General features: G+C 41.5%; 3 protein-coding genes across 13 annotated transcripts in view; 1 reads left to right on the top strand and 2 right to left on the bottom strand.

Moving 5' to 3' along the window:
• Positions 1 to 101: 101 nt before the first annotated feature.
• Positions 102 to 8,357, top strand: dnai7 (dynein axonemal intermediate chain 7). 2 transcript variants are annotated; one of them, XM_008433728.2, is made up of 16 exons: positions 102 to 608; positions 1,309 to 1,326; positions 1,484 to 1,538; positions 2,520 to 2,608; positions 2,710 to 2,814; positions 3,003 to 3,140; positions 3,376 to 3,510; positions 3,611 to 3,714; positions 3,802 to 3,997; positions 5,049 to 5,211; positions 5,342 to 5,535; positions 5,622 to 5,802; positions 6,067 to 6,281; positions 6,488 to 6,646; positions 7,053 to 7,166; positions 8,015 to 8,357. In XM_008433728.2, exons 1-16 carry the CDS (start codon positions 606 to 608, stop codon positions 8,288 to 8,290), a joined length of 2,145 nt encoding a protein of 714 aa, XP_008431950.1. In that variant the 5' UTR covers positions 102 to 605; the 3' UTR covers positions 8,291 to 8,357. The 2 variants fall into 2 exon arrangements, with proteins under 2 accessions (XP_008431950.1, XP_008431949.1); XM_008433727.2 differs by having other exon boundaries at positions 2,710 to 2,826.
• A 500-nt stretch (positions 8,358 to 8,857) lies between these two features.
• Positions 8,858 to 11,091, bottom strand: LOC103479354 (electron transfer flavoprotein regulatory factor 1-like). The gene is made up of 3 exons (XM_008433726.2): positions 10,953 to 11,091; positions 10,769 to 10,842; positions 8,858 to 9,711 (listed from the first exon to the last, which is right to left on the bottom strand). Exons 2-3 carry the CDS (start codon positions 10,811 to 10,813, stop codon positions 9,499 to 9,501), a joined length of 258 nt encoding a protein of 85 aa, XP_008431948.1. The 5' UTR covers positions 10,814 to 10,842; positions 10,953 to 11,091; the 3' UTR covers positions 8,858 to 9,498.
• Positions 11,092 to 12,363: 1,272 nt separating this feature from the next.
• The window catches only part of LOC103479415 (myomegalin), a 43,817-nt gene continuing 31,446 nt past the window's right edge, over positions 12,364 to 24,734 (bottom strand). For 4 of the 10 annotated variants that reach the window (XM_081598378.1, XM_081598369.1, XM_081598373.1 and 1 more), the window contains 23 exons: positions 23,956 to 24,160; positions 23,537 to 23,653; positions 23,172 to 23,437; positions 22,424 to 22,638; positions 22,109 to 22,226; positions 21,890 to 22,007; positions 21,721 to 21,775; positions 20,589 to 20,836; positions 20,425 to 20,508; positions 20,188 to 20,346; positions 19,831 to 20,079; positions 18,809 to 18,940; positions 18,616 to 18,732; positions 18,337 to 18,526; positions 18,131 to 18,252; positions 17,136 to 17,372; positions 16,923 to 17,024; positions 16,498 to 16,718; positions 16,275 to 16,418; positions 16,032 to 16,170; positions 15,646 to 15,692; positions 15,404 to 15,458; positions 12,364 to 14,736 (listed from right to left, as the gene is read on the bottom strand). In XM_081598378.1, the coding sequence (XP_081454504.1) occupies positions 14,597 to 14,736; positions 15,404 to 15,458; positions 15,646 to 15,692; positions 16,032 to 16,170; positions 16,275 to 16,418; positions 16,498 to 16,718; positions 16,923 to 17,024; positions 17,136 to 17,372; positions 18,131 to 18,252; positions 18,337 to 18,526; positions 18,616 to 18,732; positions 18,809 to 18,940; positions 19,831 to 20,079; positions 20,188 to 20,346; positions 20,425 to 20,508; positions 20,589 to 20,836; positions 21,721 to 21,775; positions 21,890 to 22,007; positions 22,109 to 22,226; positions 22,424 to 22,638; positions 23,172 to 23,437; positions 23,537 to 23,653; positions 23,956 to 24,160 (3,480 nt within the window). In that variant the 3' untranslated portion in view covers positions 12,364 to 14,596. The remainder of the gene's footprint in view (positions 14,737 to 15,403; positions 15,459 to 15,645; positions 15,693 to 16,031; positions 16,171 to 16,274; positions 16,419 to 16,497; positions 16,719 to 16,922; positions 17,025 to 17,135; positions 17,373 to 18,130; positions 18,253 to 18,336; positions 18,527 to 18,615; positions 18,733 to 18,808; positions 18,941 to 19,830; positions 20,080 to 20,187; positions 20,347 to 20,424; positions 20,509 to 20,588; positions 20,837 to 21,720; positions 21,776 to 21,889; positions 22,008 to 22,108; positions 22,227 to 22,423; positions 22,639 to 23,171; positions 23,438 to 23,536; positions 23,654 to 23,955; positions 24,161 to 24,734) is intronic. The other 6 variants (XM_081598370.1, XM_081598372.1, XM_081598376.1 and 3 more) reach the window with 6 other exon arrangements.

Raw genomic sequence — 24,734 nt, 5'->3', positions numbered from 1 at the left:
TTTTATTTGTTTTTATTTGTTTATGTATTTCTTACTTGTCAACCAAATTAAAGTTCTACTTTTTCCTGCTGCTTTGAAGGGATGCTACGCAGATAGTTTCGGCAAATCTTGTTGCTTTAACAGGCGAGTAAATTTTGCATTTTGGCATATTATCCATTACGATGCATTTTAAGTCAGTTTTTAACGGTCTTGGTATTATTGACTACAATACTATTTAACGGATTTTTTTGTTAGTATGGAAACATATACCTGCCTTTATGCCACACGTCAAACTAATTAATCTGTTGATAATTGCGAATAATTGTAGAAAGTCCGATACAACAGCGGATTTCCCTTCAGGTGCCCGTACCAAAATGGCTACTGCGTTAACGCATCCTCTAAGCGACCGCTACGTTTTTACATTTGTGCATTTCAAGCATTGTATTTATTTCAATGTTAGTGGATGTATGGCAACAAAAAAATAATTATTCAAGCGGACAAGTTGTGGATATTTCAATTTTGTTGTACTCCGCGTATCGCTATGTCGCAAATTAAAAAGACACAACTACGCATGCACAACGGTTGCTGTGGTTACCTGTACACATGAGTTTTCTCTTGCATTCAAAATGGTAAGTTTTGACAAGTTTTGTCTATTGAAAACGATTAATATTTAGATTATTTTTGTCAGAACATGTTTTGCATTACTTCCGGTGGAGTTCACATTTTTAAATGGGTCAAAATGTTCTAATTTGTTTTCTTACTATTTTTTTAAATGAAAATACTACCCTGCAAAAGCATTTCTGAAGGTGAAAGAAAACTCAGCACAACAGTTGATCAGTCACTTCCTTCGTATCAATTTAACAGAATTTAAAAAAGCATCTCAATATCAGGAGACATGTCCAGTATTTCTATTATGAACTTTTTGAAAAGAAACTGTACTAATGTAGTAATGTAGTGTCAAGTTACATAAAATACCATTAAAATACAAGGAAGTTTGTAGTTGTGATGCAATAAAATGGGAAAATGTAAAGTTATTATAATTTTTTTATGTAAATTAGACAGAAACTTGTTTGTTTATCGTTTAAAATCTTTTATTTTCTAGAGTGTCTCCAGACTTGGCATGAACATGATCTCTTAAACTAAAGTATTATCTGAAGATAATACTGTCTTTGTCTATCTCTTTGTGTGTTTGCTCCATTTCGGTTTTCTGGGCCCTGGAATCTTAAATGTAAAAATTGTCTTCTTCAAATCCTAATGTCTAATGTTAAACCTTGATTTCATTTTTTTTCTTGCATGTCCTTTTGTAACTTTCTTTTTCGTGAATGATAGCCACCCAAGAAGAAAAAGGTATGTGCTAGAAGCACAAAGTTCGTCTATTTAATCTCACAATAAATACCTTTAATCCCTATACTTTCTTTAAATTAACAATTTCTAACACTGTCCAGTCTCTAGGTACAATAAAGCAGTTTTCTATGTTAAACACTCTCATTTTGGATGTTTCTAGAAGAAAGTCAGGATGAGTAAAGCAGAGAGGTTAAAGAAGCAGCAAGAGGAAGAAGGTAATTCTTATGTTTTATAGCTTCAATAAAGGTTTGTATTTGTCACCTTTAGTTTGTTGTATAAAGAAAGTAGCTATTTTAAAGCATTCAACATTTTATTTTAAACCTCAACTCATAACTGAACTTTCTTGCAGCTTATAGACACAACTGAAGCCATGTACATACACTGTATAAAAATGCATGTTCTTATGACTTCATGCTAATCTTTTCCTGTTTTAGCTCAGCTAGAATTGCCTAAATCATTATTCTAAATACAATAATGGTATATATCTGAGCTTGTGTTTGCGCAAAGTATGTAACAATGTGACAATATCTATAGTAAATATCACAAGTACTGTAGTACCATTTCTTCCTCAAAATCCTTGCAGTTTTCCATTTTTATATTAGGACTGTCACGATAAAAAATCTTTAATTATGGTGCAAGTCGAACCTCTCAAAGACCAACAAACTTTAATTTTGTAAAGAACACACAATACTTGAAGTGGAAGATATTTTAAATACCCGAAATAAAACAGGGATAAAAACCACACACACAACAGAAACCAAGAAATAAAATAGACTGTTAAGTGTATTTATTGAAGGGCAATAGTCTATTATTAATGCCCTTCAAAATAATCTAAAGGGCACAAGTGATAGGCAATTTTCTTTTGTACATTTATGTACCGGTACAGATCTTAAACTTAATTCATAATCGTTTTTAAAAGTCTCAGTTTTGAATTGGTGAATTCTACAGAAACTGTGTTTGATTATAATTTGAACTTTCCCAGATTGTTTAGTAATCTTACAGTATGTAAACTTTGAAATTTGTAGAAAAATAAAGTCATAAAAAAAAAATAGAAATAGTTTTGACCTAAACAAGGAAACAGTTTCAAATGATTATTACATTTCTAATTCTCATGATACCGTGTATGTAAACATCTTCTTTCAATTGGCAGTGGTGAAGTGACTCTTACATTTGTTTGGTGTCCTGTTGGTCTTCAGAGGCAGCCCGGCGACAAGCAGAAAAAGAAGAACAGGAGAGGCTGGAAAGAGAGAGAAAGCTGGAGGAGATACAAAGGCTAGAGGAAAAAGTAAGGTCCTTGCAGAATAAACTCCAAACTTTGGAGCAATATAACAACTGCATGTAACTTTGATTTCTGCACTCATGTAATGCGTCTGCTGCTGCTGACAGGCAGAGCAGAACAGAGACTTTGAGCTTACCGAACTGCGCCATCTGCTGGAGGAAAACTACTCCGCGATAATCAGATGGAAGGTTGATGCTGCAGAAAAGGCAGAGGTGGTGTTCACCGTACGATAATAATCTGATTCTTTTCAACATTTAAATATAAAAAAGACTTACTTCATAGCTTGAGTTTTGTTTTCAGACATCTCTGCATATAAAGTATGCAAATTATGTTGACTTAAAGTAGAGCTTTCAGTGTGATCATTCTTGATAGTTCTGTCCAATTCTTTGCGCTGAGGCAGTGGGAGAGATATATGCTTTGCGATGGAGTCCCAGACGCAAAGGACCAGCGGGCGGTCAATACATTCGTTACCTTGTGGAAGGATTACTCAGACATCGACATCGAAGAGGAGCTTCAACTATGCAACTGCGCAGAAAAGGTGTGTATCCATACTACACACCTCTATGCAGTGTTTACAGTGTTGACTCTGGGAGACAACATGTTGAAAACCATGCATAATTTTCCATTCTTTTCATAATCATGATCTACTTTTGTTTGTCAATCACCTAAAATTCCAGTAAAGCACATTAAAGGTTTTTGGAAGTAATGTGAAACAGTTCAAGAACGAGAATGTTTTTTGCAAGGCGCTGTGATAGCACGGGTTATGTTTGTAGCTTATTGAAGCGTTGGATGAACTTATGAAAGAGGCCAAAGATCCAGAGTTGGTCCCAAAGTACCACGATGCTCTCATAGAAGTCCAGGAGATTCTCCACGCCAAGCACCTTTTCATAGCTGAGAAGCTCCTAAAGGTAGGACAAAAACAAGCTTCATTTATTTATGTTAGCAAAGGACGAGCCCAATGCATGGAAACCTGTCCCGCTGAATCCTCCTGTTTCGTCTTCGTCACAGGGAGCAAGCGACAACATTGACCCTGACACAAGGAACATGCAGACTGTGTCCAAACATAAAAATGTGACGCTGTGTCTCTGGGCCAACCTCTTCAAAAATCCAAGGTTAGTGGGCGAATCAGTTTGGAATATTCAAATCCTTCCCCTGTCCTCACACTGACACACTCACGAGTTTGGATTTTCTGTCTTCAGCTTTACAGGTTTCGACTTTCAGGAAGCTGGCCTGAGCTTTAAGCTTCCCGAGGAGCTGGCTGTGAGCGACATCGCCGTGCGGATCCTCCACACCTACTATGACCACCTGTCGATACTGTCCAGGCTCAGGCATCTACCTCAGAAGCCGATAGTGGAGGAGACTCCTCTGCCCGTCCAGCAGCCAGAGGAATCCCAGGTTGGTCAAAACAAATCAGCCCCTGCAGTATTTTCATTTTAACTGTTTGTTTATTGTTCATTTGAATGGGGACAAACACTAATATTTATAGCCTTAGCTAAGTTGCAATGCATGTCCCCACTTGGGCTTTTAACCACATAGGCATACGATAATATCGATACAGCTGAACCAGAAGTCATCTAGTACGTCATCTAGGGATAAAACAGGTGAGCAAAACCTTCCGGAAATGATCGTGGCTGGCTCTAAACCTGATTCCTTTTAAGATGCTCTTCACCTTCAGTTTAAAAATGTGCCAATCTGAAACCTGTTCCATGTCCTCAGGCAAGAAATCCCACAGACTGATGGCTGATTGTCCAAAAGAAGTTTTGAGAAAGGATGTTTTTCAACACGTGTCCCAAATTCTAGATGCGAATCCATAATCCTGCCCAAATATTTCACATCTGCTTAAAATGCTGGCCATTGATTTTCAAGTTTCATTCAGAGCTACTGATCACCAACCAGGTCCTTAAAGAAAAACAAATCGATACTGTTTTTTTTTTCACATTTAAAGTAAGATTTGACCTCTCAAACCATGCTACAACAGAAATGAACAATTGAGACAAATGACATGAGACTGAGGTCATGTCCCTACCGGCCACACATACAACAGCATCATCATCTGCAAACCTTCACCAAGGCAGACTTCCATCAGAGACCAAATACTGTTTCTGTAGCACTTATAATCAGGTACATCAATGAAACTAGTTTGAGTTTAAAGAGAAAAAAACGAAGGTGTGAATGTTTTAATAGTGTCTTAATTTCATTATATTAAGCTGCCCATGAAGTATGCCTTTCGGCTTTGAGTTCTTATCCCATAAAACCTTTGCATGGCTCACGGTAGGAAGAGCGGGAGAGTTTTGAGTATTACTCACAGATTTGCTGAAAGTTTTTTTTTATGCTGTAGTGCGATCTTTGTTCTTCCCGATTTGTCAAAATAGCGGCCACGTTCCTTCCAAGAGAAGACTTTGTGACGACCCAAACCCATTGCCTTGCTTTCCTTTTCCCACTGCAGGATGGTGATTGCACCAGTGAACTGCCCTTTACCCCTCGCAGTTCAACCAGTGAGCCGCCCGTAAAAAGCACCAGCCCGCTGTCTTCAGAGGAAAGCATGATATCTGAACAGACAGAAGAACTCAGTGGTCACATTTGCAGCCTGGTTTTATCTGATGGTCCAAGTAAAGAAACAAAACTTGATGTAGAATTTTTAAAATTAGATCTTTTTTATTCTCCTCAGAAGTTGTCATTACTCTTTAAAACTTACGTAATTTTCCACCTGGAAATAAAAGGACCTCCTTTTATCCACAGCCAAGGATCCATCTTGGCCCAGCTTGGCACAGCTGAACTCTCTGAGTCCACCTGTGCCTGAATTCGAAGAGACTGAAAATGACCCAGAGGTTGTAAATCTTGTTCAGTACACAACCCTGGGTGGAGTTTTCTACTACGATCTCCTTCAACTCCCACCTCAGCCTATCAGGAGAAAGGGGTACACGATACTGCAGGTGATTAGAACAAGAATTTTCTGCCCAAAGCCTCAGCTCAGGTTGAATTCAGCAGATCTTCAAAGATCAATGGTTTGTTCTTCTAGATGGCGGACGGGCTGAAGGTGTTCCCTTACCCAATAGAAAGGCCCAACAAAACGGAGTGCTCCGATGACCCAGCAGAAAAACCCAACAATGGGGCGTGCTCCCCTGTTGGGGTGTCCATTGTGCTTCCCGAGTGGGTTCTCTTCATGGAGATGCCACTCGTGGCTCGCTGGGACGCTGCAGGTACATGCATCAGAAACCAGCACAGAAGCTGGACAGCAATTTTCATCCCTCTTGAACCATTTCATGTGTTACAATAATAAAATGTGAAGGGAGGAAAAGATCCTCCTTCACAATAGTAATAGTTTGTGTTGATCTATCGCATAGATTCCCGATCAAAATACGCTGAAGTTTTAAGATAGAATGGAACAAAATGTGGGAAAAGTTCCAGAGGAATGAATGCTTTTTGTTCTGTGAAGCCACTAACGGTGACTTCTGCACACCCAGAGGCCCGCTGGCGAAAGGACGGCATCACCAACATCTCCTACGAGGAGGCAGAAGGCAAAATCTCTTTTGAGATGGAATCATTCCAGATCTTCACACTGATGCACAACACCTTCGCCAACTTCCCTTTTCGGGGCTGGGAGCTGCGGCCGCTGGGCCAAAACTCAGCTATTTATACTGTCAAGGCGGCTCTCATTCAGATCTCCATCACCATCGAGGCAAGACGCTTTTTTTTCTGTTCACCTGCTGTTGGAGAAAATATTTAGAGATGAGTTGAATGGCTTTTTATTCTGGTTTACAAGAATATTTCTCACAAAAATTGTTCCATTTTCCATCTTTATCGGCAAGATGTAAATGAATACATAGTGAATTTATTAAGAAGAACAAATGTTAACATTTTGTTTGTTATGAATTTGATGAACAGAATAGTCAGTGCATGCTGCAGGTGGCGCAGGGCAGAGGCCTCTCTCACCTCGTGGGGAAGTGGATGAGCGGGCCGGCTCTGCAGAAAGCCATGGTCAAGGCAGGGATCGACATCTTTGTTAACGAGAACACGCACAAATACGTCAGCATCTGCAAGAAGGTCTGCATCCTTTAGCAATTTCATTTGATCATTTTGCAAAAAAAAAAAAAGATACAGGAATGCTCTGATTTTTGTGTTCGCTGTAGGGGTAGTCTGGGTTAGAGTTGTTGAAAATGAGCAATGTGTTGAATGGAGAAGTTTTCCATCTTGCCATGTTTTTTTTACATTAAAAGGAAATGTTCCTAAAGGTCTCTTTAATGACGGACAACATTTGATTCATACAAAAAAAAAAAAGTTAGACGAAGACTAGATTACAGGGTAGGAACTGTTGGTGCTTCACTAACGCCACATGGGGGGGGGCCCACAACATTGAAATTGACCTAACTTAGTTGTGCAAGTCAGGAAATTTCATTTTGTTTCTCACAGCATCAGAAAAACATCCTGCTTCTTTCTGCTCTTTTTTCAGAACCCTCGTATAGAACAGTTTGCTTATGACCAGATGGCCCTCTTTGCATCAGCTTGTGCTTTTTCATGGAGCAAGTGGAACGCCACATGTGGAGAGGACAATCTGGTCCTTCAGGTACTTTTATTCCCAGTAACCTTTATTTTTCTTTAGAGATGACATAAATCAATCAATCAATCAATCAATCAATTTTATTTATAAAGCACCCTTCATAGTAAAAGCAGCTCAAAGTGCTGGACATGAACTAGGGCTGGACAATATATCAGTAGCGATATATAAATTGCAAAAGAAGCGTGATCAATATCTTTAGATAATACAGCTGATCAAATATTCAATATATAGATCATTCACTGAACCCCGATCCAAAACCGCTCAGCATTCTGGGGGATGTAGGCAGAGTGAAAGACTTTAGCTGCTCAACCTAAGCAAGGTGTGGCATCAACAAACTCACTCGCTCATTGGTTACCTAGCAACAACCTGCTGCGTAACATGCGCAGCAGCATGTTACGCTGCTGCGCATGTAAATGCCACCAAAACAAAAAATGGTGGCATTTTTAAAACAAAAAAATCAATAACTACTGATTATTGTCCAGTCCCAACACAAACTCATTCCTTTTCCTTCTGCACTCCATTAATCACCAGCAACATGTCTGGTTCATTCAGTTTTGTTAGTGTCAGGGATCAACTTGTGGAGACACTCCAAGCAGACTTAGGTTATAAATATATGCACTTTACAGTCATGCACTACTTTCTGGGAGCATGAAATGCCCTCAAAAATATATTTAGCAATTTAGCTGTTGTGTGACAAATGGTGGAAAAGTTCAACAGCCAAGAATACTTCTGGAAATACTGTAGCTGAGTGGCTTTAATAAAACAAAGACTTAAGGAAAGACTACATAACCCAATGTAGTACATCTTAATTGTTCTGTTGTACTCATCTGTGGTGTGTCCATCTTTTCTGTCAGGGCTGTGAGCACCTCAAAACCAGCCTTGTACCTGAAGACTCTTGGAATATTTACTTTATGGGTTCACAGAGGAGTAGGCAACTGGAGATCACTGAGAACAGTGAAGCTTTTTCCATCGACCACGCTGCTGGCAGCGAGTTCCACTCCACACTCATCCACGTCCTGCAGGACGGCATGAGTCCTGATGGGATAGGTTTGGTCAGAAAGTCCCATTACTGCTTCGTTGACACTGTGCAAAGCCTGCTTTCTGCTACCAGACCTCTGGTTTTTTCCTAAATTGTGACGGACCAGGGGTCACAATGGCTCAGCTAATATCTTCAAATACAGCTACGATAATAACAAATGCAAGTCTCAACAGTTTGTGCGTTGAATTTCCACAGCATTGACACTAAAAGTACCAGTAGCATATTTTATCTTTTTTTTTTCCACAACATCACTTTTCTTTAACTTTCACAATTTTGCTCTACTGCCTTTTTAACTTTTCACATAAAATTGGAATAAAAATAGATATGACTTTGTGGTAGTAACTTGACAGATGAGTTAAAAGGATACAAACATTTTTACAAACTATTGCACAAATGTTTCAAGTCCATTAAGCCCTAAAAGTAACTTCGCACTCTTTAAAAATAATACAAAAATTGTAATATGACAGCATTTGGTGTTATAAACCGGTGTCTGCACATCCAGACTGAATAGATGTTGGTGTGTGTAATTTATGTCTTTTAGATATTTTTAAAACTGTCATCATGTTGTGACCGTATATTATGAGACAGATAACCGGTGAAAACATCAAGCTCCTCTACCTTTCCTCTTAGCTGTCATCGAAACGAAATGGGTTCAATATTTTAGCATTAAAAAAACATTTATTACCTGTGAATAGTACTTTAATACAGTATAGGACATTAATTTTTCCAAGCAACTGGACCACATTCGCATAAATGTGTTAATACCGAATTGCATTACAACTCAAAGCGCTTCATTATACAAAAGGCAGACATTTCCATTTAACAATGCACCGATAACAGAGGTCTCTTGAGTCTTAATAATTACATTCTGAAGAAAACAAGAACGCAAGTTAAAAAATACATAAAGAAAGCCTGATTGCACCAAAACCTGAGCTTTACTGGAGTCCAAGTTCTAGTGCACAACCTGAACGGCTTCAGGAGAAAAGATCTATGGCCAGTGGAGACAGAGATCAGATACTGTAGGCCACAGTGACATACAAAGTCAAGAAGAGGCTTCATCATCTAAAGCTGCATTTGTGCAATTTTAGAGTTTAGCATTACATACATCTTTAATTAAAAAAAAAAAAAAACGTAAAAAGTAGACATTTTGAAAACCTACTTTTTGGGTTTTCTACAGACAACATTAGGATATTTACTTAGTAGGGCTTATTTAAAATTGTGAAAAGAACAGTAATTGCATTGCAGCTTATATTTCTCTTCATCTCCATGTCTCTTTTGTATGAAAAATACAGTTTGTTCTCATTTCTCGGGGTCATAGTAGCGCTTCTTCATGGCCCGGTATTTTCTGAGGAAATAAAGGGCCTCCAGCTCTTTGATGACGTGGTCTCCTCTGGCAACCAGCTGTTTGATTTTCTCAGGGTCAGTCTCATCTTTGTTCTTCATAAACGCATGCTTTAGTCGTTCTCTGAAATAAGCTGCTCCTTTTGGGTACTCACGGCCAAGATACAGCAGCTGGAAAATTACAACAAAAAGTCAAATAAGATGTTTTACCTCAGAGCATTTAGTTGTTTTTTTTGTGGACCAAACCAAAGGTAAGTATGGAGTTAAGGTTCTGTGAACTCCTACATGTCTATGTAGACCTGCATTTAGCTTTGAGGTATACAGGTGTTTGACCTCTCCCCCTTGGACATAAATGGGGCGTCCGAGTCTGATCGATAGCTTCGTTCACGTAGTCTGGGGGCAAAATTTCAGCAAGGAAGGTGCTACTTGGCAATTGAATCACCCCTGATCCAACAACCTTCTGTAGGACCAACAACCAGAGGAGGAAGCAACCACACAATAGGCTGAACAAAATGAATGAGTGTGTAGTCAGAAAAACCTGGACACTGGAAAAAAAAACTATAACAAACAAAGATAGGCAGGGTAATTTGTCAACCACAGTTGTAACACGCTACAGATTGTTGTCTGGTAGTCACACACCTGACTTTTTTGGGTATTTTATCAAGACTGCTCAACTGTTTATTCAGGCCTCAGATATAAAATATAGTTTATGAGTGAATACTTTAGTTCATAATTAAAGTTTAAAAGAAAATATATAGAATTAAATCAAACATGAGACTTCATTTTGAAGACTAGCTTAATTAAAAAAAAATATTACCAATCTTAAAATAGTTTACGAAATGGAAGTAGTGGTCAAAAGGAGAACTGACTTGGTTTTTGATCAAAGTGTTAGTTGCAGATTTTACATTCATTTTCACAAATGAAAGTTTATCAAAGACACTTTCCTTTTATTGACCACTTTTACCTGAAAGCCTTCTAATTGTTTAGTGGTTTATGTTAAGTTTATTATCAAGGGAAAACATTTTAACGTGAATAATTTTCACACACCACATTGTAATGTAGGCTAAGACACTATATAGGCAAGTTTATATCTCAAAACACCAAATTCATAGACAATTTCTAAGTAAAACTTAAGAAATGTAAGGCATTCAAATAAGAAACATGTTTGTACGTCTAACTGTCTCTATGACTACCACCAGCAGTCAGAAAGGAATGAAATAGAACTTACAGTTTTGTACAGCCTGATAACTTCACTCTTAAAAGGGTTTGCCATGTCACAAACAAATGTGGCCGATCACGTCTCTGGAATCAAAGAAAGACAAGATGGAAGTGTGAAGGGAAACAAACAGCAGCTAGAGTCACTGACATTTTAAACAGCATATTAATCTCAAAGTCGACTGATTCATACTGACATGTAAACGTCTTAAAGCGGACTAGCTTGAATGCGTATCTTCTTTTCTCCTTATCCACCTTGTCCGCGTTCACGTTTTACTCGCTGCCGTGTGGCGTACCGTAGTGTCGCAAATATAAACATGCAAGTACGCATGTGCACCAGTTGCCGTGGTTGGTTGAAATAATTGATATGTATCCGCGATTGAAATAATACAATTTCAGTTTATTTTTTATCGTAAAAATAATGAATAATTAATGACTTTTGAAGGAACTTTGTTTACTTAATTTACAGTGGGCGTTACAATTGTTTAAAACAGGCCTATAAAGAGTTTGTCTTTTTTTTTATGGAACGAATTGCTCACTGATAATATATTTTTGAAGGCACAGCTCCACGGTCTGTTTATATCGGCTCAACATTGTTTTAACATCCTCCTACGCCTATTAACTATTCTGTACACCTTTGTTTCACATTAACCCATTCGGTTTTATAGTGCTAACGTGTGTTTCTCGCAATTTGTGTTTTTAAACACTTAAAAATGTGAAAACACGGATCAATGTTTTTGTTGAATAGCTTTGTAATGATATAGCCGTCAATACTAGTTGTAGCCACTAGGTGTTAGTATTTGGTTGTCACATGGTAAAGCTATTAGCATAAGAAGAAATGGTTGTTACATTTTATTTTATGTAAATAAAATGGTGATGAATGGTGAGGTAAAGGGCTTAGTTCTTTCCACAATGGAAGACAACAAGTTTATTGGGTAATTGTAATTGTAGAGAACCCTTTGCTACAAGAGCCTGAAATACATACATAACCTTGGAGGTCCTTGAGCAAGGAAGCTACTTAACGTGTACTTATCAGTTTAATTTTGTGTAAAATAAACTTGTGGGGATAGAGTACATAAAATTGCTGTATCCCTGGGACCTACATTGTCTTACATTCAGGCCTATTCAACAGGAAAATTAGAGGAATTTTGCTGAGCTCCATTTAGCCTTCCTGTTATCTGCTGAATGTCTAGTCCTCTCTCAGTCTGAATACAGAGTAATCATATCTAAACATGTTGCAGAAATCCTAATAATAATAATAGCTTCTTCTTTGAACTTCACTTACTTTACCTTCCTGATACTGATAATAGGTAACTTTGAGTCTCAGTAACAGTGTGCAAACGAAAGAGTTTTGAAGTTTAGGTGTCTGGCTAATGGTCATCTATGGAGTGTTTACTGTTGAGAAAATCTAGGACTTTTGAATCTAACTTGTGGAGCACTGGTCAAGGACATCAAAGGTAAAAATCGTCAGATTACGGTCACCAGTTCGTTTCTTGGTGCTTCTCCAGTCATGAGCTCTTGCTTATCAGAAAACAAATATGCCGATGACTTTTCAGACTAAAAATAAATCAAGTGTCGCAGGCGCATTGTAATGAGAAGAAAACCACAGAAGTTTTGAAGTGTTTTATTCATTCCTTCTCACAATTCATTATCGCTAGAACTTTTTCCTTAATGCAACACACCTGATCAGACACAGGACTCAACAGTGTCCTGTATCGGCCAACTACTTCAATAAGCATAAACTCAGGATATACCTGCACCAATCAGATAGCACTATATACATATGCAATTCAATACCAACAACAATCTACTGTTTGGTTCCCTTTTTATTAGCAAATAGCAAAGAAAAAACAGGCTTTGTTCACGCTCTAACAAGGTGCTCTGTTGATTCAGTGTATTACAATCATTTCAGAAGACACTTTTTAAAACAAAATTCCTCTAAACATCTCCCATTAACTTTGAAATACTTGGCAACTTTTGTCTTTTTTCTTTTTTCCTGAAAACGCGAGCGTGAACAAAACCCACTTCAACAGAAATCAAGTAGACGCTTGGTCAAGGCCATTTCTACCTCTGAGAGCAAACTCTCAGGCTAAGGTTAAAGGCAAGCGAAGCAACATTAATCAGAGCCTTATAGTAGGAGATACATGGTCAGTGTATTACATATGATGAAGGCATAGTTTGCTTACTTATCAGGTGTAAGCCTATGCAGTTAATTAATTAATTCAAAGTGGCTTGATCCTCTAATAACACTGCATACACTGCATTGTACACTGGAGGAGGTGAATAGCAAACAGACACACCATAGTGATGTTTAACATCAAAATAAACCAAAAATAATCAAGCTATTGCACAGGTACCCAGATAATCAACTTTGCAAAAAAAGCAAATGTTGGATGTTTTCACGCATTATACCCACACATGCACACAAAGCTGGTATTTACAGCACAGAATGGCATCATGTACAGCAAAAAAAAAAAAAATACAGAAAAACAAACGGGAAAATTAGCTTTTTAGGTGACAAGTGACAGGCAACCCGCCAAAGTTTGCATCATTTGTAAGAATTTGTTCTTTTTTTTTGCCTTTGCTCAGGGGATACTAAAAATAACATTAAGAGACATTAACAAATAGCTTGACTGAAAAATCTGCTGGTCCAAAAAAATGTTTCATTAGGTGTCTAACGGTTACCGTCTCTATGGTTTAAAAGGAAAACAAGACAGCTTGGTGACATTTTGGCTGATGTAAGTTTTCTCATTCATGTGGACGAGGCGAGTCAGAGTGAAAAGTTTGAGGCTCAAACTTTGGCAAGAATCGGCTGCGACTTGTTCCAGCGCTCCGATTTTCATGTGCACAATCTTTGTCATGCATCGACACTCAAGAAATAAATACAATCATGACACCGGTTGTGTCCAAACCATGGCAAACGCTGCGAACTGTGATCCAGTGCAGCGTAGTTACGGAAGAAACATCGTTATTGCACATGCTCACACGAGAAGCCCCCTGGGGAGTGAGCACGGCCTGGTTCCTCTGGCACACGCAGCTCCCAGTTTTTGTGATTTTGCAAACTTTGGGGACATTGAAAATGAGGCGTGGGGCTTGGCTGTAGGATCACTCAACAACAAATAATCTTAGCTATTGGCTTTCTCCACAACAACGGCTAGCGCACATCGTTCACGGTACATCCCTCCGGCATGTCTAAAGAGAGTTTGTGGACGTCACTTTTCTTTGCATTGCATTTGTAAAAATTCAAAACTACTGCCACAAGGAGGAGAGTTGCATTTCAGTGGCAGCTTTAGGGGAAATGAACTTGTCTTTGAGTGAACCGTTCGATCGCACACAAACTGATCGCACATCAGTTTGTGTGCTTCTGTGTGCAGAGTACATCTCAAAAGCCATTTCAAACATGCGCAAACCCTCTTTCTCTACAGGCTGTCTGGCTCTGTGTGGGCGCAGATCAGATGAGTATCTGTACCTGAAGTATATCAGAAACCCACAATAAATGTGTGCAATCCTCGAACCAGAGCTAAAGGCATCTTCAGACACTTCGGGACTGTAGGACGCACATCCCTGAAACCATCAGAAGCACTTTTCAATCAGCCCCTCGATCTTACACACAGCAAGCAAACTACCGACTGTTTCACTCAAAGACAACAACAGAGGTGAACAGGGGTGAGGGGAGGGTCAAGGTGCAGCTTATACTCTGACTGTATTGTCCAGACGAACAAGGGGTGGCTGGATGGAGAAGAGTGGGCAGGGTCAAATGGGAAGGAGTACGTGAAGAGGGAGGGGTCTGTTTAAGCAGAGAGGTCAGACATGGGAGCACTTAGGTTGGTGCTTTGGAAGTCTAAAGCAGACACTGGCTGCTGCGCTTCCTCGTTGCCAGACGCTGAGTGGCTTCTGCGCTGGTGATTCCAGGAAAGCCGCTGCTCATCAGGACACTGCGATCAGGAGGCCGTGCTCTGGCAACACCTCCAAGCTCCTCAGCTGGGGACGACAAGAAAACCCAAGCATTTTCAATGGTCAGGGTTTGTAAAAAGTGTCCAGGAAAATGGTGTGAAGTTAAAGGGCTAGTTTGACACTTTCAGCAACATGTTTACTTTGCTTTTAAGAGCTAAATCTGTTATTCTTCTTTTAAAGTTGTGTGAAAGTAGGAGGTGTTTTAGATCAATCAATCATTTATTGGCATCACAGGTAAAAAAAAAGAACTTTAAAATAAAGTTATCTTTTTTATATTATTATCCTACTATCCTTTTCCTGCAATAAAAGATTAATTAATTTTGTGGCGTTTTACACATAAGGAGTACCAATAACAGAAGCTGAGCAAATCATGGTTATGGAAGCATTATGTGAAGAAATATGTCAAAACAAGTTAATGTCCAATATCTCTGTTATTATACTAGATTTGTGATACAAAATAATAAAGAACATAGTTCATATACATAAAAAAAAATAAGATGGTAAAAATACAGTTCTAAGTTTGTAGGATGTGAAAAAGTGATGTCATTATGAACAAAAAAGGGCAGCTCCAGTTCCTAGAAACGCCTTTGCCAGAACAAAAACTCCATAAACCATCATCTTTGAGATAATGAAAAGTGGAAAGTCTGGAGCGGCATGTACCCGTGTGGCACAACACAAGATGTCAGACAATTACCAGCAGGAGGAGAGGAGGGGGAGGAACTTAGAGAGGAGAGCCTCAGCTCGTTCTTCTGAGGGATTATAAAGGGGGAGAAAGGAGGAGAGACAAATTCAGAATGAAGGAACAAGGAGACAGTAGTGATGACTTTGTAACACACATTTCAGACATAACAAGTAACCCTGATGACCGCACAAGAAGAACATGGAGCACAAACACAGATAATCTAAGGTTATCTAACAGAATGAGAGTGTGGTTACCTCTAAATTAGTCCTGGCTTTTTTCAGCACATCGCGGGTCCTTGATACTGCAAAAACAAAAGAAAAGTCAAAAGATTTAGTTCAAGCACATCTAAGGATGAAAACAGTTTGAACTTGTAGCATTACAATCACAAATTTCCTTGTATTTTATTAGGATTTTATACAATATTCCAACACAAAGTAGCACACAACGTGAAAAGGAATGACAACTCAACGTTTTTATAAATAAGAATAGGAAAACTGGCGCACATTTGCATTTAGTCTGCCACGGTCAAAACATTGTAGAATAAACTTTCACTACACTTACAGCTGCAAGTCCTTTTGGGGTATTGATGTGCTTGTTTTTCCACATTTTCTTGCACAAAGATGTACTTAAAAAAACTCACATTGGTTGACTATGAAGTGCTCCATGCTCTCCTTGGTGCGGCTGGTGCTCCTAAGTCTTTGTACTGTTCCTTTAAGAACTTCTTCCTGCTCAGATATACGCAGCTTCAGGGACAAAATCTCCTCCTGCAGGCACTGCTCCTACACACACACACACACACACACACACACACACACAAAATACTTTTAACATGTTTGATTAAACATCAGTAAATTAATTTAATATACGTTCATGTTTCTCAAACCTTCTTAAAGTTTTGGATGGAGGGATCTGTGTTAGGAAGAGCTGCTCTCCAGAACATCTTCAGCAGAGACATGGCCTCCTCCAGGATCTGCCTCAAAGTCTTGGTGTTGGACAAAAGACTCTTCACACATCCATAGTCCATGGCCTGCAAACGCACCTCGTTTAGTTAGGAGTATTTCATAGTTTTTTTAACATGACGGAGAGAGCCAGTGACGAGCACAGACCAGGTCGCTGCCCTCTATCTGTTTGCCCTCCAGCAGCGGCGGGGTGAGGCAGGCCTGAAGGGTGGCCTCCATGCGCTGGACGAGGCTCCGGCCCTCCAGGACCTGTTGCTGCAACGCGCTGAAGTCATCGACGTGGCCAATGGCGTGGCGACCGTTACGGTTTGCAAACGACCCATCTGGTGCCTCCCCTTCCAGTTCTGAGTGAGGGTCGAGAGAGTCTGCTGGAGAAGCAGAGGCGCGTCAGATTGTCTGCAGGCTGTCACAAGAATTTGTTTTCTTTTTAATGGAAAAGAGAGCTAGCAGAGCTTAGATTTGATCAAAACTATACAGAAACAGACAGATAAAAGTAAAACAAAATGTAATTGTTATTATTTTTAATAAAGCATGCATAAACCACTGTAATGCAGGATTGGTTAAGGTCACACCATTAGCGGGGCTATGGCTGTCATCCAGGTCTAAGTAGGGGGGACCAGGAGATCCACAGTTAAACAAACCGATGTCCCTGACCGGCGGAGACGGCGCCGGGTCTGTGGAGAACACGGACACACACAGAGCAGGCTTGGACACACTGCAGTCCACACACCACGGCACGCCGAGCGTCACGAGCGAGTCGCTGCATTTAGAAAGCTCGGTCTCACCGTGCAGCAGCTGTCGTCTGTAGAAGGTTTCCCTCTGAGGGCTGGCGGTCAGCGCAGACAGAGACGGAGCCCGCGGCGACCCCACGCCTAGCTTCTGCTCCAGCTGCTTGTGGAGCTCCAGCTGTTTGAGAGCGCTGTTTTCCTGGACGCTGCTCTGCAGCTGGGCCCGCAGACTCCTGACCTCCCCCAGCAGCTCCCCCAGCTCCAGTGGGAAACCCGCCACCTCACACAGATACCCTGAACAGGAAATATACAGGAAGAAGCTCTGGATGTGGGGCTTGGAGTCGACCTTCAAGGTGTCGTTCTGATAGTATCCTGGTTTATTTAAAGTGCCTGGCAAAAATAATTTTGAATTTGCCAGGCATAAACGTTTGAATTTGTGTAATAATTTTGAATCTTTAGTGTATTTTGTGATGTTTTTATGTGGTAGACTAACACAGGGTAGCAGGTAATTCTAAAGTGGGAGGAAAATGAATTGACATAAGGCGCAAACTTTAAAAATCTACCCTTTGTGTAAGAGTTTTAAGAAAGCAGACATTATTGTCATAGGCTAGAGTGGCCCAGTCAAAGTCTGGACCTAAATCCAAATGAAAATCTGTGGAAGACTTTATAAGAAATGCTTACCTGATCAACATTTTTGATTCTACTTACAATGTATGTGCCTTATAAAGATTGTATTTAAAGATATAAGTACAAAGGGGGCTGAATATCACATAAGTGAAAATGCATTGGTCTACTAGTAAAATGCTTTTATTGGAGTCTTACTCTAATCAGATATTTGCGTCTTGGGAGTTGGTATAGTTGTGCCAGAAATGTTTTGGCTAAATATCACTTATAATTGAGGTTATAACTTGGTAAATTATAAAAAAGGTGAGGTTGTAATTAACCCCTCTACCACTAGATGGGGCCACCCAAAGGGACAGTTACAATAAACTGTAGATACATATTCAAATGCCATTACTAAAATGTGGGTAAAAAAAAAAGGACAGACTGACCTTTGTTAGCCTTGGTGCTGGAACACACTCGGTCATAAACGTGCAGCTCGCTCTGCAGCGAATGGATCAGTTCTCTGCTCTCACTCAGCTGCTGCTGCAGCAGAGACGTCTCGTGCTGGAGCCTGTCGAGGTGAAGTTTTCTAATTCATAAAAGCAACACAAAACACACAACGGAGAGAATTGGTGTGGAAAGAAGCGACAGCAACCTGTTGGTTTTGTCCTGGTTGGCCTGTCGCTCCTGCCTCAGAGCGTGAATCTGCTGGCCCTGCTCCTGAGTGTGAGCCTGCAGGCGCCGCAGCTCCTCCTTCCACTGCTCGGCCTCCAGCTCGGCCTGCTTCAGGCGGGTTCTGGCTGCGAACACGGCCTCCCGCAGCTGTGCCACCTCCTCGCTTGTGTCTGACGGCAAGAACACCCGGCAGCTTTTACGGGAGCAATTCATGAGATGAAAATGAGTTTGTGTTGTTTGGAAGCTTTTCAATGTGTACCTGTGCTGGCCTGCAGGCGAGACTGCAGACTGAGATTTTCCTCTTTCAGGAGCCTGATTTCACTAGAAAGCTGGGTGACCGTGTCAAGTCCCTGAATGTAGATGTTTGTTGGTGCTCCTGAAAAGGCAAACGTGATTATTCTCATTCAATTGAAAGAAAGAGATGCTTCAGACGCATCCTGCTGACTCTTTACCTCCATCCCGCCCGGTGGAGGCCAGTTTATCTTCCAGCTGCTGCCTGAGCCTCTCATTGGTCCTGATCGACTCCTCCAAGCGCTGACGGAGGCATCTCACCTCTCGGAGGTGCTCCTCGATCAAATTCACTCCTGCGGGCAAGCAGTACATCAGCTTTGTTTCTCCCTTCAGGATGGCGAAGCCCAGGATACGGGGGTTCACGCCGCTTACGCTTTTTCAACATTTTGTCACAACACAACAAAACTTTTTTGTCTGTTTTATCGGAATTACATTTGACAGACAAACAAAAATAAATACATATTTGAAAGGTTTGGCGGCGTGAGTGTGTATGTGGAGACCTCTTCAACATTTGCACCTTTCTCTATGGCGAGTGCAGCAAATCTTTCTTGGGGTTTATCTCCGCCATATTTACATATCAACAGAAGAATTTATGCTGCATTCTGCAAACTCATTCTCAGCTCGATTTAATTTCAGACTTTGCATCCCCACAGCATGATGCTGCCATAACCGTGCCTTTCAGTGAGGATGGTGTGTTCAGTCTCGGTGCAGGGCATTTTCTTCTGTTGGTCGATCACCTACAACTCAGTGTCCGATTTACAAGGACGTGAGCTGGAAACCGTTTTGGTGCCCTATTCACTAAAGAAAAATTATGTTGCTAATGCAAATTACAGAACATTAACGGGTAGTTCTATACATGATTAATTATGAAAAGATACCAGCTGTAGGTTTAATACGTCACTTGCCCAGTGACATTGTGTTGTTCCTCCCAAAAATGACTGTAACTTCCTCATTTTCAAATACTTTAGTATTGTTTATGTGAATTAAAATCCAAAGGTATTATTACCTTTGGATATGAGCAGGCAACTCTTATATAAAATACAATGTTTGCAAGACTCATAAAAAAAAAAAGAAAAAACAAAGTGTTGCCTGGGTTACTGCTCCAGACCAAAACTGCGTTAAAGTTCCTGGTTGCCAAGTAACAAAAAGTGAACAAAGTTGTTTTTCCACACCATCACCTCACCTGTTTGGCTGCTTGCTGTTTGGTTTCCAGAAAAGGTCCCGTTTGGCTGAACTAAGCTGTCCACGTCCCACAGAGGCTGTCCTCTCAAAAGACCTGAGTCAGATTTAACGGAGTGGCACTCAGGGATGCCACCCAGCTGGTAGTGTTGAAAGGCATGATGGGATAGCTGGTTGTAGCTGGAGAGGTCGTGCTGGTTGTGCGGGCCAGGCGAAAGGCAGAACAGGGTCTTGTCCTGGGCAACCGGGAATCCTGCAATCAGACGCATGCGGACAGGACGAGAAGAGTGAGCCAGAGACGGAGTGAAAATGTCCAAATCCAAAACATTTCACTCGTGACACACTCTCTGTGGCCCCTCACCCCTGTTCTGCTCATGCATCTGTCTGTAGAACATGTCCAGCTCTGGGTGAACAGCGGCAACAGACAGGGCCCTGGGCCGGGGGTCAGAAATGACTTCGTAACCCCAGACGTCAGGGCCGGAGGACACAGAGAGGGATGAGATGGGTGCACTGAAAGGGGCTGGCGGAGAATGACAGGAAATAAAACATACCAAACACAAAAGAAGAATTTTTTTTTCTTTTGCGGTGACTACCGTACCTCTACCTGCAGCAGAGCAAAGCATGCTGGGACAGCTGTTGGAAGCCTTGAGGAGGCCACGAAGAGGCGGGAGAGATGGACGGACTAGGAGAGGGTGCATGGAAGATGAAGGGACAGAACAAGGGAGGGAGAAAGAACAAGTCAGTTTAAGAGTTTAAGGGTACCGTCTGGCTGCGACGCGTGGCCTTGCTGCCGGAGGCGCTGCTCCTCCGGGAACTCTGTGGCTGCCATGTCCGAGCACAGCTCCAAGTCTTCGTTACTTTGGTACTCATCGGACACCAGGGAGGTCCTGTCCGATTGGTCGGTGGTCTCAGAGAGGGCGTGGCAGCTGGACGGAGTCTCAGGACGTTGGTGGAGCTTGGTGTGGAGTGACTCAATGAGTTTGTCTTTCTGCTGTAGCTCCTTACTCAGCCTGCAAGAAAAAAAAAATAAAAAATCAGGACTTATATTCAAAGCCACTTACTGGTTATTCATTCAACTGAAGTATCTGGAATAACCAAGGAGAGCAGATTAACCTCTAGTCGCCGTCAGCAACCATGTGGTTTCTCATTGTGTTACATGACAGCAACTTAACGGCGGGACACGAGAAAGGGCTGTGCAAAGTTGACGAGCTAAAGCTGGTGACCTTACAGGAGGCCAGCAGGTCACAGAGCTGCGAGTTATTCTTTATGGCTTTCTGAAGTAATATTGAAAAGATGAAAAGGTTAAAGTTATAAAGCAGGGGGCACAAATAAAAAACCAGGTGTAATCAGTCCAAATAAAGAAGGTTTTACTTGTTCAGAATAAAAATGGTCCTGCTACTAATAAACATTAAAATAATTTTTTTTTGTGTGTGTTGTCGCAATTTTTGCGAATGTTTTTATGAACCTGTAAGCATCTCTGTTGAGTGTTGAATCGTCCAGCTCAGGTCCGTCTAAGTCCAGCAGCTTGTCTAAATGAACTTTCCCAGAAGAACGATCAAATATTCACCCAGATTTGTGCCAAGATTTCACTGATGACAGCAAAAAACCTCGTGCTTCAGAAGATACACCGAATACAGCGGAGTAGTATTGTTTTTGCATGTACAACTTTTACCCTATTTGGATCAGAGAAAATCCACAGTAATTGAAAACTGTGCAACAAACTTGATATCTTTAAACTTCACTGAAGTTGAGAAAGAGCGATGTGATTGCATCATCAAAACCACAAAATTCAATGTAGTTTTGCAGGTGATGATGAGTGGATACAAACGTCTGACACGCACGCACACAAACACAAAATAGGATTGTGTGTATGAAAATCGATGAGATGACGCACCGTAAGGCAAGCAGCTCATGGCCTGTTTTCTCGCTGTGGTTCTCGGTCCCCTCACCTGTGATTAGGAATCAGGAAAGTTGGAACACATTAAAGGAGCAAGAAACTTCAAGGGACCATAAAGTAAATATGGTTCTCCTGCTGGGACACCTGACAGAAAAGTTCTCCTTACGTCCACTTATCTTGGTGAGCACTCTCTGAGCCAGGGTGCTGCTCTGAGCCAGCTGCTCCCTGAAGCTCTGACCCATGTAGTAATCGACGTCGTTGGCCCGCAGGAGCTCTTCAAAAGCCTGAGGACAGTTAGGGAGCGAGTATGAAAACGTAAACATGAAATCTTCTCTGTGTTGTAGAAGACGGAAGAAATTTGGCGGAACATGAGAAGCTGTGGCACCTTGGTAGTGTCCCCCAGGTGTTGCGTCAGGATGTGGCAGACCCCCTGGCCCTCTCTCATCCTCTGCCTGAGGTGGGACAGCTCACGAGCCTGAGCCTGGATCAGAGTGTTGTACTTCCTAAGGAGAGGAAGAGGCGCCCGAAGGTTTGACGTGAACCGCTGTGTGGCTTAGAGGTAACAGTTTTCTGAGTCTTATGACAGAACTCATGAGCATCTGCTGATAAACTCTAGGGAATAGAGAAAGTGCATCTGCCCAAGTGAAAATGTGTTTCTCACTGTAAGAACTTCTCCCTACTTCAGTCTATGTCATCTCACCCAGGCCAGGTGGCACATTTCCCCTCTTCCGGTTGACCTTTGTCTTCTGCAGCAGTGGTTTTCAGCTGAGCCTCAAGCGACGCGACTCGCTCCATGAGCTCCTGCAGCTCCCTGCTGTGCCCAGAGCTGGAGCGGACTCCCTGCGTGTCTGACATCCAGCCTTCATCTTCCTCCGCTGCACTGGGGCCCGCCGACCTCTCAAACGCCCAGTTGACCTGAAAGGTGGGCATCAAACGGAGCAGCTAGTGGGACCAGTGGGGTACCGCAAAATATCATTCAGGGAAAGCTCCTCTGGTCAGTCCAAGCATCAAACCATTAGAATTAAGAGACATCATTGAACTGTTTCAGAAAATCACTTAAACAATAACTAATCAAAACTGCATTCATGTTTTAAATGAACGTCTATGAATTACAAATGTTTTAAAAAGTTTTTTTTTTCACTTGAGTGAAGTTGGTTCCTCCCACCTTCTTCAAATTAAATAACATCGGTGTGAAATGTTTGTGCAGCAAAAATATTTGTTCAGTGATATTCATAAATGTCTCCAAAGGTCATCAAAGGTCAACTATCTTGTCTACATTTACGAAATCAAATCAAATATGGTGTCAGCCAACTATGTTATGCAAAATGTTTGTTTAGTATTCACAATTTTGTTTTAAGTTTCCAGAGATTATCACAGACCAGATCTGCTTCTCCTCACCCACATGAACAAAATCAAGCAAAAATCCTGCAGGGTGATGTGTTGGTCACCTTGCGTGGCGTGCGCTCCAGGCTGGAGGCGTAGTCGCTGGTGGCGGACAGAGAGCGGACGTGCAGCTGCAGTCCGCGGATCACCTTGTGGCAGCGGGTCAGCTGGGAGCGCAGATCCCGGATCAGATGCTGGAGAGACGCAGACTCGTCCCCAGTGTTGGAAGCCCCTCTGTTCCCGCTACAGTTCCCACCGTACCAGCTGCCACCCGCACCCTCACAGTCCTGAGGCTGGGACAGCGACGTGCACATCTCCAAGTCGTCAAACTCTGATCAGACGACAAAGACAATGAAGCCCGACAAGCCAGGAGGTGGTTGAGAATGAACGTTTTGGTCTCAGGGAAGCCGGGTCTGTGTGTGTGGATCACCTGGACTGCTGGCGTCTTCCCTCTCGGCTTCGTTCTCACTGCGGCCGCAGGTCTCGTAGCCGAGATCCTGGAGGTCCACCTGCACCTGCTTACTGGCCTGCTGCACGGACGTTTCTGCTGCAATAACACAGGAGAAGTCACAAGCTGATTGTGTTTTTCAGCATAAATCATCTTCCATACAGGTGGTGTCACAGACAGACACCAGGGGGCGCTAGATCACTTGCCCTTCTCCCTCTGGATGAATTGTACGTTCTGAAAAAGTTCTTTTTTACAGTGTTGTGTGCGGCCTTTCATAAATCTCACACTATTAAGGCAGTTGGCGGTTCCAAGTGCCACACAAGGTGATCGTTTTTTATACTTGCACACCCGCTCCCCAAACTGTCCACGCATATCTTTGTGCTTATAAATGACAAACTCACTTAGCAGATCTCTGTAGTCCTTGAGCTGCTCGGCCTGAGCCTGGACGGTGGCTTCGGACACCATCAGCCTCTCTTTCAGCTCTCTGTTCTCCTGCAGGCTCAGGCTCAGGTCAGAGCGAAGACGAGCCGCCTGCTCCCGGAGACCCTCCTCTATATCCTGCCAAATCGCTCCGGCCTCACTGCCACTGCCGGTGGACTCCACCGTCTGCAACAGGACGGAGATTCAGCAACAGATTTTTAGCAGCAGATTTTTTATGTTTTGGACCATAAAAAAATGTATGCAAATGGCTAGCATTTCATAGACAAACACAATGTGGCACATTTTAGTGAAAAGGAATGAAAATTATATTTTGTTGTGCTGAAACATGGTGGAGGCAGCATCATGCTGTGGGAATATTTTACTAAAGGGTCAGGAAAGCAGGTCAAAAACCTGAATAAAGACAATCTCCATCCAATCTGACTGAACTTGAACTTGTTTGAAAAGCAGAATTGGCCATACATGTACATTAGGGCAAGTTGCTTCTTGAGGTACAGTCTCAGGAAAGTTGACAAAAAAAACAAAACAAACAAATGTCACACTTTTCTGTTTTTTATTTGTAAAAAAATAAAAGTGATGCATCTTTTCCCTCACAGTTTTATGCTTGTTAGTGTTGGTCACATAAGATTAAAATAAAATAAAATAAAAGGAAGTTTGTGACTTTAAAGTAGCAAGACTTAAAAAAGTTCACAGGGTGTGAAAACTTTTCCAGTACGCTGTGAATACAAACACATTAAGTCGT

The sequence above is a fragment of the Poecilia reticulata genome, chromosome 17 (genome assembly GCF_904066995.2).
Source record: "Poecilia reticulata chromosome 17, P_reticulata-male-v2, whole genome shotgun sequence".
Lineage (NCBI taxonomy): Eukaryota > Metazoa > Chordata > Actinopteri > Cyprinodontiformes > Poeciliidae > Poecilia > Poecilia reticulata.
Note: the sequence above shows the minus strand (reverse complement) of the source record. Positions and strands in the feature narration are given on the sequence as shown.

Coding starts and splice junctions, on each gene's coding strand:
- dnai7 (XM_008433727.2), top strand. Junction 1,539..2,519: donor GAAGCAGCAAGAGGAAGAAG/GTAATTCTTATG, acceptor GTTGGTCTTCAG/AGGCAGCCCGGCGACAAGCA. Junction 5,536..5,621: donor AGGGGTACACGATACTGCAG/GTGATTAGAACA, acceptor TTGTTCTTCTAG/ATGGCGGACGGGCTGAAGGT.
- LOC103479354 (XM_008433726.2), bottom strand. CDS start 10,813: ATGGCAAACCCTTTTAAGAGTGAAGTTATCAGGCTGTACAAAACT. Junction 9,712..10,768: donor TTATCAGGCTGTACAAAACT/GTAAGTTCTATT, acceptor GTAATTTTCCAG/CTGCTGTATCTTGGCCGTGA.